Consider the following 14,660-nt stretch of genomic DNA (forward strand, 5'->3'; position numbering starts at 1 on the left):
AGGGAGGGGGAGAAAGAAGTCATAGAATTCTGTCTATAACATGCCCTGGAGGCTCAGACCCCCAGGGGAGAGGATCATGGTGTTCCCCCTTCCTGAAGTCTACTTGGGGCAGAGATCAAAGTAGAGGGAAAAGGCTAATTACCTCCAAACAATCCAGATTGCTGGGTGGCAGTGGCTAGAAGCTAATGAACCACGCCATACTCCTCTTTACAGGCCTGTGCCCTTCCCAGGCCCAGTCCCCTCAGGCAGGCCTGAAGAGCTCTTGTGCCTCCAGAAGCAAGCACGACTAGATGGATCATCTAAAGCCAACTCTGGCCCACTCCCTGGGGCACCAGTCCCCTCTCCCCAGGCTGGAGCAGCCTGTAACCAGCCTGCACTCCCTGGGGCAATGGTCTCCTCTCCCCTAGGCTGGAGCAGCCTGCATCCAGCCTATAAGGAAAGCTCCCTTTTCCTTTGGGGGCAATTTCAGCAGGAAGAGACTGCCATGGCATGGTCTTCCAAGGCCCCAAGGGATCACAAGGATGTTATTATGCAGGAGTCAATGTGCTTTTATCTTTTCTGACCCTCAACCTCCTTGGCAGCCCTGTGATAAGGCAGGCAGGGCTGACTGCTTTATGCCCATTATACCCATGGAAGGACGGAAGTTTGGAGTGACTTGCAGAGGTCACACAATCAGTGAGAGACCTGGGACAAGGAATTCCAACTCCCAGGCTCAATACTCCTTCCCAGGAGAAATGTCTACCCATATTCCATTTCCAAGTTAGATTCTCCAGGAGCCCTTTCAGCAGTGCCAAGTGTGGACCTTTACTATCCCCCCAGCCCCAGCTTGTGGGGAAGAACCCAGGGAAGAACCCCACTCACCTTGTTAAACTGGAATAGGTCCCGCTTTAGCCTCTCCCGGGCAGGGTCGTGCCCAGTTCTCAGGAACCGCCTCATCTGGCTTAGTCTGCAGTCCCTACTTGAGACCTAGGAAAACCAAAGGAGCCGTGAGCCCAGGGCAAGAATCACCCAGGCCACAGCTGTCCAGGCCAAGAGCTGTCCCAGCTGAACAGCCTCTCTTCCCAAGCCAAGCTTCACCAGCAGTTTCCTGTGCTCCATCCACAGTATGGTCCCTGAGAGGAAGTCAGAGAGAGCTTGGTTCCTGGAGGCCAGGGCCTGTCCCTGCCTGGTTAATACTCTAATGCCAGCTGTTGCCTTATAATGGGAGCAGAAGAGAAGCTGGAGGAGGAAGCCATTTAGTCAGGCTTTACAGAACAAGGAGGACCAGCAGGCCCTGAGGTTAATGAGCTTAATTGTTAACCTGTTTTCAGAAAAACCATAAAACTCCCGAAAGGGAAACTGCACAAGCTTCCCTCAAAGCCACTGGGAAGGGGGAGATGCAAAGGCTGTCTAGGGAACTCCTAGGTCAGAGCTCCAAGGGGGCTAACTGGGGAGAGGCTGCAGCTTCCAGGTCAGAGCCCAGCAGGAATACCCATTTGGGGTCTGGGGTCAACACAATTGGGAAAATACTTCATTCTGACTTCAGGGAGACGATCAAGGGACTCACTTGACCCAGCCCTTGGTGCTGAGGACCCAAGTTTGGTTCTGAGACTGCTGGAGTCTCTGAGTTAGGCTTAGCTTCAGCCTCCCTGCTGATCCCCACTCTGTCGTTGTCTTTCCCAAGTCTAGCTCCCTGGGCTCAGATGGGGTATACCTAGAAAGGATTCCCCTTTTCAGATGTACATGATGGCACATACCCGTAACTCAAGCACTCAGAAGACAGAAGGATCAAAAGTTCAAGGCCAGCCTGGAGTACATGGTGAGACCCTGTCTCAGTTCCCCCTACCTTACCCCCAAAACTTCATTTCCCAGGGACCCCAGTGGAGCATAATCAAGAGAAGACATCTACACCCAATATAGAAACCAGCTCAAGGTCCCCAAACCACCCACCCATCACAGAATGCATTCCCAGTCCAAGGGGAAACTATTTCTGGACTATCCTTGGGGGAGGGGAAAAGATCATCTGCACTCTGACTTCCCGCTTCCAGTAGTACAGACTCCCACCGACCACAGGAAACCAAGGCCTGTCCTTGGGAACACAGGGGCTCAGGTCCACTCCAGAAATGGTTCCCATCATTCCACTCTAGATTAAAAAGGAAGATAAGCCCAGCCAGCCATTAGTGAGTGGGGAGCTTACTCAGGGTAGGGACAGATAAAGGTCAACAGAGTGTGCTATTCCTAGTAAGTGCTTTGATTACAGGGAGGGGGGTTCCTACCTAAGCTAAGGCCTGAAAGATACCCTGAAGGTTCCAGCTTCTCGGGAAGTAGCAAAAACTAATTACAGGGCATTGGGGGTGGGTGAGAGTGTGTTCATGGTTCAGTGGTTGAGCATTAGTCCAGCATGTACCAGGCCCTAGGTTTGATCCCTAGCACAGCAACCAATCAAAGGCCATAACTTTGCATATGAAAGGATCCTGTGGATTTAGGGCTCCCTGGTAGCTGGAGGCAACTCCCCACTACCTGTAGGGCATATGACAGAGGTGAGGGTTTCTGACACAGCATCTAGGGCTTGCCATACTGGGAGTGGTCATCCTATATTCAAGTTGTGAAACAGGCACTGGCCCAGATCCACTGCAAACCAAAGGGTCAACAGGGCAGGTCACTTCTAAACCAAACATCAGGGATCAGTTCTTGGAGAACTGTCACCCTCTAGGGACAATCAAAAGGCCATTATTTGCAGTGGGGGTGGGGGTTTGGGAATTCACATTCTAGGGGAGCCAGATGACCATAGGGCCTCCTCCTCTGTGGGAATGGCAGGTAGCTGGGAAAGTCCAGGTACCCACTTGATCAGAGGCCACACAGCACATCAGAGAATAAGCACCAAGTGTGAAAGCCCTGGGGGCTCCCGGGATTGGAAGTGAAAATAGACTCCAGGCACAGTGATCTCCAGCCATCTCTGCCTCTGGACAAACAGTTGAGACGGCTGGCTGAACATTCCAGCTGTGGGGGAGGGCGATGCAAGCCCATAAATCAGCAGTTAGGGCTCCTGGGGTGCTGGCTGTCCCCTCCCCAACTGAGGTCACTGGGTCAGAAGCCACAGGAAGCTTGGAGTAACTCCCTGGAGAGGAAAGGGGCCAGTAAGACTCCAGGGAAGGAACAAGAGGACCAGGGCCATCTATGCTAAGGACCCCATACAGGCTAGAAGGTAGAAGTTGGCTGGAGAGAGAGGAACAGGTCAGAATACTCAGCGCCAGCCACCTACCCAAATGCCCCCCTAAGCACTCACTGCTTACTAGGCACTGTTCCAGACTGCCTACATGTGCTGTTGATACGTTGTAAAATTCTTGCTCAAGTAATCTGCTCACTGTAGAAACTTCAAATTACAAAGGGAAAACCCTCCTTGAGATAGCCATGGTAATGTGTGGGTACAGTCCTGACCACCTCTGCCCTCTTTGGTTGTGAATGCAGCGTGGACACTCCACTACGTATTAACTTGGATGGAAACCACCTGAGAGGAAAGCAGACCCTCCCCACCTGGCAGACGACGAAAGCAAAGCTATAGACTAAGCAACCTGCCCAAGGCCACCAGGACACAGGGCAGGACTCAGCTCTGACCCCTGGTGTGACTAACTCCCAAATCGAAGGGCTTCATAGAGGAGTCAGTGACGGATGGCTATTACAGGAGAGTACATGCCTAATTACATGGCTGCAGTTAAATGGCAGGGGCACGCGCACATACTCCCACAGGCCGTGAGCTTAAAACCAAACAAGCAGTTTGAGGCCAGATTCTGACCACTGCTTTCAAGTGCTGGTAAGATCTAGCCGGGCAGGACAGTGGCCTTGTAGGAACCTGCTGTTCAGTCCACAAGGACCTGGACCTATCCCTACTGGGCTGGAGAGACAGAGGAGGGACCTAGGACCTAGAACCAAGGCAAAAGCAGACTGGGCATGGGCCCCTCGTTGTAACTGCCCCAGAGCAAGGCCTGAAAACTCACCACTCCTCGTGGGGAAAGACAGGTTTAGGCCTGGCTGAACTCATTTCAGGAAGCCCTCCACCCCTACTCCCAGGCCACCTACTCAAGACATTCAAGTTCTCTAGAGAAGCCCAGGAAGTCAGGCAGAGCCTGCCTGCCTAGCCCATTCCTGGGAGATGAGGCGGTAAAGGGAAAGAATATAGGTGCATGCACATCCCCCCACGTCTGGTGACCCCTGAGGTAGACCAGCTGTGAGGGGTTGGCACTTGCTCCCAGAGGCCCTCTGGAAGGAGAGGGAGTGGAGCCAAATGCTGAGTACTTGGCACATTGCTTGGCACATACTAAGCCCTGTCCTGGGACCATGGACACTACTGTGACAGGGGAGAGGCAGGCAGTTCCCAAGAACATAAAAACAGTTCAGTGGAATGATTTCTGACAGTCCAGAACTATGGAGAAAACAAAGGAAGATGCTGAGGTCAAGGGGCAGGTTTGGGGGTGGAAAAGCCTGAGTCTTGGGTCTATGCCTATGCATTCACCGTTCTACAGGACATTCTTCTTGGATGCCCTTACCAATCACTCAGTACTCAATGTCCTCTTACCACACTGTCCAAAGCTACACCCTCCCCGCCATTATCTCCTTCCCCCTCCTCGCTTTTCTCCTTAGGCCTCATCCTGCTGAGCATCCCAAGAGTTTACTGATTAATCGTGCGGACAACCTGGGGACTCCTCCACAGAAAGCCGCTTTCTAACTGATTCAGCAACTTTTGTCTTTTTTTCACAGTTGCATCCTGCATGTATGTGGTGAGCACTTTTACTTGTTTACTGCTGGCTGGCAGGCTGGCTGGCTGGCTGACTGAATCAATCAATCAATCAACCAATCAACCAATCAACCAATCAACCAATCAACCAATCAACCAATCAACCAATCAAAGGAGGAGGCAATGTCTCTACTGAGGCCCTCAACAACAGGAAGCACTGGCCGCATATTTGGGGCAGGTCTAAAGGTGGAGTTCAGAGGTAGAATACTTGTCTAGCATGTGTGAGGCCTTGATTTTGATCCCCAGTCTCTGAAAAAAAAATCTGGGGCAGGGTGGGTCAGGCAGGTAGAACAGATGTGCAGCCTAAGGTCAGGGCAAGCTTGCATGTTCCAGGAGCACCAAGACAAGTCCAGGCTGAGTTCATGGAGAGACCCACACAGTCCACACAGAGAGATGAAAATGAGGGCCATAGGGAAGACTAAGTCAGACCCTATTGGGACTGCAGGTCAGTCCTGAGCAGGGGCTGATGGCCTGTCCCCCCATCACACCACATCTGCTCTTCTGTTTGGCCCTGTACTGGCTGCTCCAGCTACTTGGTCTCCTACCCACCGCTTTACTATGGGCTCTGAAGCTGCTCTGCCCCTCTAGCAGTATCATTCAAAGAAGCCTGCCCACAGAGACCATCTTGACCATTCTTACTACACTCCTACAGCATTTGGCTGTGCTTAAAATGATCACTTTGGAGCTAGGGAGATAGCTCAGGCGTAAAGCACTTGCCCTGCAAGCATGAGGATCTGAGTTCGACCCCAGAACCCAGGTAAAAGCTGGGTGTGGTGGTAAACGCTTGTAATCTCAGCACTAGGGAGGAAGAGGAGGGAGGATTCCTGGGGCTTGCTGGCCAACCAGCCTAGTCTACCTGGCAAGTTCCAGGTCATGAGAGAGCCTGTCTCAGAAAACAAGATGGGTAGTACCTAAGGACTGCAGGTTGTCTTCTGGCATGTACACACATTTACACATATGTGCACCCTCACATGAACACGCCCACACACTCACAAAAAAAGTAACAAAACAAAGTGATTACTTAGAAACACATGGATGGGGCTGGTCATTCCCAGCCTTGGTAAGCTATTAGGAGAGTAAGAAACAACCTTAAATGACCTTTTGAGGGGACTGAAGGGTGCTCAGCCCGATCACAGAAGGCTTGCTGTCATGGGAAGAAAGGAGTACACCCAATAGTCAGGTAAGAATACTGGAAACATTCAGATATGTGGATACACTGAAAAGGATTAGTGTTTGGTTTATCTGCAGAGTAGATAAGAGGATCAAAGCGGAGAAGAGAGGAGGGCCCCAAGTGCCAGGGTGGACCTGGCTCCATCTTGTTGGTGGAACTGCTCTGACAATACAGGGCTCCTGTCCAGCCATGTTAACCTCAGTGGGAAGGACACCCCCTATACACCCCAAATAGTTGCAAAAGCTGGGAAAGCTGAGTAGTCAAGTGGGTGAAACCAGATACTAAGAGGCAAGTTCAGGAGCTCCCATGGGTCAAGGAATCCCTCAGATCCCCGAGTCAGACATAAGGAAAGAATTGCGGCAATAATCTGTTGGGTCACCATGTGGGATGAGACCACGCTTCCTACAGGGGAAATGCTTCCTAGACTCCCTGACTTTTGACTGCCCAATCCCAGTCTCCATTCCTATTGGTTACACCCTCTGTCCAGGACCAGACCAGCCTCTGATCTACCTCCCTGCCCTGTTCCCATAGCAACAGGCACTCCAGGCCAGCTCATGCACACCCTGTTGACCATTTTCCACACGTCTATGCCTTGTGTATAGAACTAGCCTGAGAGTTGCCTGTGGGCAGCTGATCCAGTAATTCCCTTCCCTTCTCACCACTCCTATCAGCCCTGTTCTAGTTTGTCTTCTATTGCAGAAAGGGGATTACAGGTCCAGTACTAAAAGAAGCCGTGGCAAGAATTTAGAGGCAGGGATTGAAGCAGAGACAAAGGCCGGCTTCCTCTAGCTTGTTCAGCTACCCTTCTTAGGTGGCCCAAACCTACTTCCCTAGGGATGTTATCACCCACAGTGGGTTGGGCCCTCCTACATCAATTAGCAATCAAGAAAATGTCCCAGAGACAAGCCCAGAGGCCAATGTGATGAAGGAAATTCCTCAAGTGAGATTCCGTCTTCCCAGTATGGCAAGCTGACAACCAGTATCAGCCCAGCAAACTATTCCTGGGCTAAGATAGGCCTAACCCACACCTTGGCACCTGCCTGAAAAAAAGACTAGGTGGGGCTGGAGAGATGACTCAGTGGTTAAGAGCACTGGCTGTTCTTGCAGAGGACCCGATTCCCAGCACCCACATAGCAACTAACAACTGTCCATAACTCCAGTTCCAGGGGATCTGAGACCCTCTTCTGTCCTCTGCAGGCACTGCTCAGCATGGATGCACTTGCATACATGCAGGCATAACACTCATACACATAAAAATAAATTAACTATAAAAAAAAAAAAAAAGACCAAGGAGCCCTCTACTTAAAGACTAGAAAATTCATACTCTGCCTCCCAATCGTATCCTCTGCTTGGGTACCACTCCATCATTGACACACACACTGACCTTCCATCTCAAGACCTCAACACAGGCCAGTGGAGGTAGGAACAGAACGGGATGGGGTGACCTTTCTGACTCTAGGTAACAGATCTGACTGGGCCTAGGCAGGAAGTGGGGATCTCCAGGTTAGGCTGTGTATCTTCTGCTGGTCCTGTTTGGGTTAATCTGTCTCCATGCAACCAAGGTGTGGCCAAGCTGAGTTCATCTGTCCTTGAGGCATGGGATGGGCCATTTCCCTAGAAGGTCCCTAAATAGCCCAGGTAGTCCCACTGATCTGCTGGGATAGTCTGCATACTGGTGCATATTCCTGGGTGGGCCCAAGGAACAGGAGACACAGGAAAGACACCCAGTATCCTCCCTGGATCCCTCTTGCTCTCTAGGAGCACACACTGTGGACTCCAAGGTCTCCTCACCTCTCCTTTGCTAGGGTTCCTCACAGCCTGTCACTGATCAAGGAGCTTCTCCCCAACATCCTGTGTAAGGCAGGCGTATGTGGCTTCGGCCTCTTGCTTGGCGGATGTGAGAACACCCCTGCACCTCCTACTGACAGAGGGGCAGGGCTGGGCTCTTAGACACTACGGCAGCTGTTGACCCCTCCAGCTTTTGTCTGTGCCAACTCAGATGCCCATGGCTACTTTGCAAGGGCCACTGCTTCCTTGAGAAACAAAATCTCTCAAGAGGCATCAGGCAGACCAGTGACTGACCAGTAATTTTACAAGCAAACCTTGAATAAAGGGTAACTTCCATGTAGGTAGGACCTGGGAGCTCATGGTGGGGGGAAGAGGAGACCAGAGAACTGTCATCACTGTTGTCAGGTAATAAAATGAGAGCCAACTATGACCAGATGTTTCTCTGAACTCTTCTCATGAATCACCACATTTGGCTCTTTCATTACTTACATAATAACTTGTTCAGGGCAGTATCAAGCTCCTAGCATTAAGAGTCTAAAGTCCCAATCTGTCTGACTACAGAATCTTCTACTCATTTTGAGCTACTGTCTCAGGAAATGAGAGCTAATGAATAGTAGGTTGCTGGGCCCCTTTGGGGTTGGCCCCCAACTTTACTGTCATCCACCCTACATAGCCACAACTTGGTCCCACAACCCTAAGAGAGGGACCCAGGATCTTTTGAATGTTCTCTCCAGTGCCCACAACAGGGCCCTTGAAGGAAGTGGGAAGCCCAAATGCATGCAACCCCTCAGACTTCCATTTAGCTCCTTCCGCCATCCAACACCAGGCTCTCCAGGGATGTGGTCCAGTGCAAAGAGAAAAAAAATCATTCTGGGGAGCATACGGTCAGCTTGACTGGGGTTGGGATGGGCAGACCACCTGGCCCAAATACAGGCTCATCCTAGGGTCTCCTATCAGTCCCCAAACTTGAACAGTTGTTCCAAGGAGCTGCCAGACAATGTCAACTACAGGAAAGGACTGTGCCAGCCTTATTCACAGTTGTATCTCCAGTGTCGCATGGCCGCTTCTTTGTAAGGGCCAGTTTTGTCTTGGGAAGCCCAATCTCCCAGACGTACCATGACCAGCAACCTTACAAGCAAACCTTGAATAGAGTAACTTCCATGTAGGTTGGACTTACATACCAAATTTTATTTTCAGAACTCCCTTTCTTCTTCATGTCTTTTTATTATTAATTATTTTTATTTTATGTGTATGAGTGTATTGCCTGCAAGTACGTAAGTGTACCTGTGTCCTGCAATGGCCAAAGAGGTCAGAAGAAGGCATCAAATCCCCTGGAACTAGAGTTTTGGACAGTTGTTAGCTGTCATGTGGGTGCTGTGAATCGAAACTGGGTCCTCTGCAAGAACAGCCAGTGCTTTTCTTTAAAAAAAAAAATTTATTATTTTTATTTTATGTGTATGTGTGTATTGCCTGCATGTAGGTAAGTGCACCTGTGCTATGCAATGCCCAAGGAGGACAGGAGATGCCGTCAGATCCCCTGGAACTGGTGTTACGGACAGTTGTTAGCTGCCATGTGGGTGCTGGGGTTCAAACCTAGGTCTTCTGCAAGAACAGCCAGTGCTCTTAACTGCTGAGCCATCTCTCCAGCCCCAGTGTCCTCATGTCTCTACTTGTCAAAGCCTATCCTGCCCATCTTTTTTTTTTTTTTTTTTCTCCAGAGACAGGGTCTCCCTGTAGCCCCAGCTGGCCTGGAACTTACTATGTAAACGAGGCTGGCTTTGATCTCACAAAGATCCACCTGCCTCTGCCTCCTGAGTTCTAGGATTGATTAAAGGCCTGCGTTTCCACACTCTGATAACTTTTAGAGCTGCACCCCACCACCAATGTGCATGCCAACCCCTGGTTTGTTTTACTCTACAATGCATATCACCTGCTAAAGCATTATTTATTATTTATGTTTATTTTCAGTCACTCAGGATCCCATACCCTTTAGAAAGAAAGTTCCATGACAGAGACCTTTTCTTTTTTTTTTTTTTGGTTTTTTTGAGACAAGGTCTCCCTGTAGCCGCAGCTGGCCTGGATTTGCTAATGGAGACCAGGCTGGCCTCACAGAGATCCACCTGCTTCTGCCTCCCGAGTGCTGGGATTAAAGGCATGTGCCAACACGCTGGGTTAGAGACCTTTGCTTTAAGAACTATGCTCAGGCTCTAGAACTATGCTGGGCACACAAGAAACAATAAGAAGTTGATGATCAAACAGATGGGCAGGCTAGAGATTAGCTAGGCATGGTTTTCCCATCGACTCTTAACAGTGTTGGGGTGGAGTCCTCAGCCAACTTCCCTATCCTGTTCTCAAGACTCAGCCAAGACCTTTTGAATGTTATGTCTGGCATTCTCTAGAGATACTTTTCCTAGACTGAGGCTCCAGGACACCCAACTCCCTGGCAAAGAGTATCCCAGAATAATATTATTAAATATTAATACTATTTACTAGTGCCAAATAGATCTGGGCCCAGATGTCCCCTTCATCAAACCCTGGGAACACGGAGCCAAGTGCCTCAAGAGCTGTCTCTACTGAATTCCTGAAGGGTAGAGTCAGGTACCTCTCAGCTTCCCCGTCCCCACGCCTAACAGAGCCTCTCCTAGCTCAAGAATTCCATCCTGTTTCTTGGGAAGGAGTGGAATGACTCTTCAAAGGACCAGTTTCCTCTAAGGCAGGGCACAGAGAGAATGCCACCCCAGAGAAAGCAGGTACAGCCATAGGGCATGGTCAGGGAGGGTTTCCCTGGCATCCCTAGGGAGCCAGGACTGGGGAGAACAGGTAGCACAGGTGGCTCTGATGGGCAACACCCATCTCTTGGTCTGTACCCTGCCCAAACTGTGCCTGAGCAGAGGAAAACAAAGTTGTCTAGCAGATCTGGCATGCCTCAGCCCAGGAGGAGTGCAATATCAGTATCACTAGGAGAGATAAGGCCTCTCAGAGCTGATGTGCTAAGGATACAACTCCGTCTAGCCACAAGTAAGCCACTTTGGAGAGATGCATCAGCTTCCTCAGCCACATCAGCAGCGCCCAACTCAGGTATCTCAACAGCTGCTCCTGATTCTCCTTGAAAGACCAGGAAACTAAGCCTTCCCTACAAGGCCCCAGAGGATATTGTTGAAGAATAGTAGGGGGTCAACAGGCTGACGGCAAAGGTTCCAAACCTTCCAGCTCCATGCACTGCTTCCCCAACACCCATGGGAGGGGATAATGGGGACAAGGGACCCTAGTGAGAATGGACATCTTTACTGAAATGTGACTGAAGGGGACACCGTCTCTTGAACAAGAGTGGCAGAGAACAGAACAAATCAGATTCTGCACTTAGATACACTACACATACCGGATGGAGTCCATCAGCCCTCAACCCTGGCTCTCCCAAGGACTAAGGGAAGAAATTGGAGTCAAGGGAACAGGATGTCAGGCTAGCAAAGGTCAATGCCCCTTACTCCTGATGCATGACCTAATGGAAAAAGTTCTGACCTCCAGAGACTTCCAAAGTCGCAAAATCATGACCCCTCTGCTGATTTTGCAAATTTCCTGTCTTCTAGGTGCTTCCAAACGGCCCTGGTGTCTTACCTCTAAAAGCCTGCATGAGACTAATTGGTGCTATTTTACCCTCCTGGAGAAGCTAACAAATTCTGGGATGTTGAATGCCTGCTATGTACTAGGTCACATGTGCTAATAATGATGCTTTCACCTTCTGAACAACCTCTGGGAAAATCAGGCTCAGCATGGTTAAGCAACAAACCTAAGGTTACATAGCAAGACCTCTGCAAGGCAGGATTCAAAGCCACCTGATATCCAGGAATGTTTTCAGGCACTGTGAAGACACACTGTCAGGCAAAAGGGAGATTCTTTATCTGTCCCACTTTTCACTTTCTAAAATCATTCATTTTTCTCATAATGGACTCCCCCAGCCCTGCTTTTTTTTTTAATTATTAAAAAAAAGTATGTATATGAGTGTTTTGCCTGCCTGCATGTATGTACCATATGGGAACTAGAATTACAGATAGTGTGAGCCACCATGTGGGTGCTGAGAACCGAACCTGGTTCCCAAGAAAGAGCGGCAAGCGCTCTTAACCACTGAGCTATCTCTCCAGCCCCACCCTTTTTATTTTCTGTTTTTTATTTATTTTATGTGTATGACTGTTTTACCTGCATATCTGTAAGGACACCCATGTCCTGCAGTGTCTGTGGAGGTCAGAAGAGAGCCTTGCATTCCCTGGGAACTGGAGTTTTGGATCATCGTTAGCCACCACGTGGGTGCTAGGAACCAAACCTGGGTCCTCTGGAAGAATAGCCAGTGCTCTTAAGTGCTGAGCCATCTCTCCAGGGTACCCCCCCATCCTTTTTTCTGTGTGTGTGTGCGTGTGTGTGTGTGTGTGTGTGTGTGTGTGTGTGTAAGATAAGGTCTCACTATGTAACGTAGTTCTGACTGGCTTGAAACTTGCTATGTAGACCTCAAACTTCCACCTGTGAGCTGGGATAAAGAACAGTCTTGCCATCTAGCCCTGTTTGGCCTCAGGTCCATGGCAGTCATCCTGCCTCAGTCTCTGGAGTGTTGGGATTATGGGTGTGAGCCACAACACTTAGCTCCTCGTCTGTTTTTTTAAATGAATGGGGATCATTTGAACCTTTTCTTCCTTTAATACTGTCGTTTATTAAAGACTAAGTATTTAGGGCTGATTAGATGGCTTGGGGGTAAAGGCGCCTGCCACCAATTTTGAAAACCTGAATTTGATTCCCTAGGACATATGGATGGTAGAAGGAAAGAACTACTGAAAGTTGTCCTCTGACCCACACCCCCCCACACACATACAAATTTAAATACAATAAAAAAGACTAAGTATTTTAATATGATTTAAATTATATTAATCTGTCACTGAAGGGGATCCTCCACTGCCTCAAGTAGAGATGCAGATTGACCCCAGGTCCTGGATATGTTCTCCAGGTACTGACCCAAGCTAACTTCAAAGAACAGGAAGAGCTCTGGTCAGAGCAGCAAGAGCTTGGTTTGAGTCCTGTCAAATGTTCTGTGGGTAGATGACTTAAGAAAACGAACTCAACTACCCTGCCCATAAAGTAGAAACATCTCTCGTGCCTTCCGGTCCACCGGCTCACACCGAACCAGACAATCTTCCTCAAAAGCCACTCTGACCTTGCTTTCCCCTGGGAGGGACATGCGTTTCCTAGTCACTCTGACATACCTATTCTCTTCCTGCTCAGAATGGCCTCTTGCAGAGAGAGGGTCCCAGAGGCCAAGTTAAGTCAGCCTGCCTCGACCTATGGGGTCGCCAGGGGAAGGAGTTCAAGCCCCGCCCTCCTTTCTCGACGCTTACCTGTTTCGGTGAGAGCCTCTAAAGAGTACATCACGGCTACCCTAGTTATGGTCAGTTCTCAGAGCTAAGGCCCAACGTGTCCATCAACCATCCAACCAGTGTAAAGTAAAGCACATTTTCTTTGGAAAGAATTTTCCACTCCTTGCCAAGTTCCACAGTGCAACCCCCACCCGTCAGCGTGCAAAACAGACTAAGTCTCAGTACTCGGTCTAAAGGTGTCCGAAGCCGCCCCAAAAGCCAGGTTACCAGGTCCCACCCGCAGACTTCCTCCGTCGGAGGATTAGAAGGCACAAAGGGCGGGCACCCAGAGGGCTGAGGTAGGGGATAAGCCGCCAAGGTAACGCGCTCCGGACGCCGCTCGAGGATTCGGGGTCCCGGGAGCTCTGGTCCAGGCGCCTGGCACGAGGGCCCGGGACTCCGTCTCCGCGCACGGCGTCCCCCGCACCCAGCCCCACCAGGCACCTGTTCCCTACTCCCGAAAGCCAGCGGGATTGTGTAAACCCCAAGTCCCAAGTTTGGTCATCCGGGGCGGATCAGGAAGAGAAGTTCCCAGCGCGACTTTCCGCAGGTGTCTTGCTTCGAGACGAGCGCAACGTCTGGGATGAGGGTAAGGCGGGCACGCCAGGGGCGCCCAGGGGTCCCGGCCCTCGCACGCCTCCCCGTCCCGAGTGGCCCGCATCCCTGAAAGGCACGCAGCGCAGGGCAGCTCACCTGCAAGCCCAGGCCGGCCCCTGCCCCCGGCCTCGGCGTCCGGATCCTCTCGCTCCACCACGACCGCCCACCGGCTGCTGAGCCGAGGTCGCCTTCCTGCTCACCTCCGGCGCGGCGGGCGGGGTGCGGAGCAGCCGCTATTTACATAAAGGGCGAGCCTGCTCCGCCGGCGGGGGCCCGCCCCCCGGCCCCCCCCAGGCCCCCCCCCCCCCCCGGCGGCCCGGCGGGGGGGGGGGGGGGCGGACCAGCCGCTATTTACATAAAGGGCGAGCCTGCTCCGCCGGCGGAGCCCAGCTCCCGGCCCCGCCTAAGGCCCCGCCCCCCTCAGGCTGAGCCGACGGGGCGGGGCGCGGCCCGCCCTGGAGAGTTGGTACCTCGCCCGAGCCAATGCGCAGCCCAGGAGCGCCGGGTTGGGCGGCGGTCTTCGAAGGTGCTCGCGGCCCCGCCCCGTGCTCACCTGCGCGCACCTGGCCGCAGTTCCACTCGCCGCGCCTAGTGTCCCGCCGCCCCCTGCAGGAAGTAGTTCCCGGAACGCGGGGCAGGCCACGGTCCCTCCCAGGATTCACCCCGGGCCGTCGAGGGAGGGACAAAACTGGGAGCGCTCCACTCGAGAGCGCTCAGACCGGAGAGAAGGACCGGTGCGCATTGGTTTCAGGACGTAAGAGCTGGGCGGCAGGGGAAAGGGCGGGACCCCCTCTTCCCTCTCCAAAGGAACCCATAGGTCCCACGAGCCAGTCACAGCGGCTGGAGTTTTCAGCCAAGACTAGGACTGGAGTAAAGAGAGGTGAGCAGAAGGTACTCCGGGGCATCTCCTGGTGGCCCCTTGAGTGTCTGGTCCGGT

General features: G+C 51.6%; 1 protein-coding gene across 2 annotated transcripts in view; it reads right to left on the minus strand.

The window, feature by feature from the left end:
• Llgl2 (LLGL scribble cell polarity complex component 2) overlaps positions 1-13,922 on the minus strand; it is a 38,941-nt gene extending 25,019 nt beyond the window's left edge. For both annotated transcript variants that reach the window (XM_017797741.2, XM_008831398.3), the window contains exons 1-2: positions 13,820-13,922; positions 862-966 (exon numbers count right to left, since the gene is read on the minus strand). In XM_017797741.2, coding sequence (XP_017653230.1) covers positions 862-936 — 75 coding nt within the window. In that variant the 5' untranslated portion in view covers positions 937-966; positions 13,820-13,922. The remainder of the gene's footprint in view (positions 1-861; positions 967-13,819) is intronic.
• Between the last annotated feature and the right edge of the window lie 738 nt (positions 13,923-14,660).

This window comes from Nannospalax galili, unplaced genomic scaffold (genome assembly GCF_000622305.1).
Source record: "Nannospalax galili isolate Female #2095 unplaced genomic scaffold, S.galili_v1.0 scaffold634, whole genome shotgun sequence".
Lineage (NCBI taxonomy): Eukaryota > Metazoa > Chordata > Mammalia > Rodentia > Spalacidae > Nannospalax > Nannospalax galili.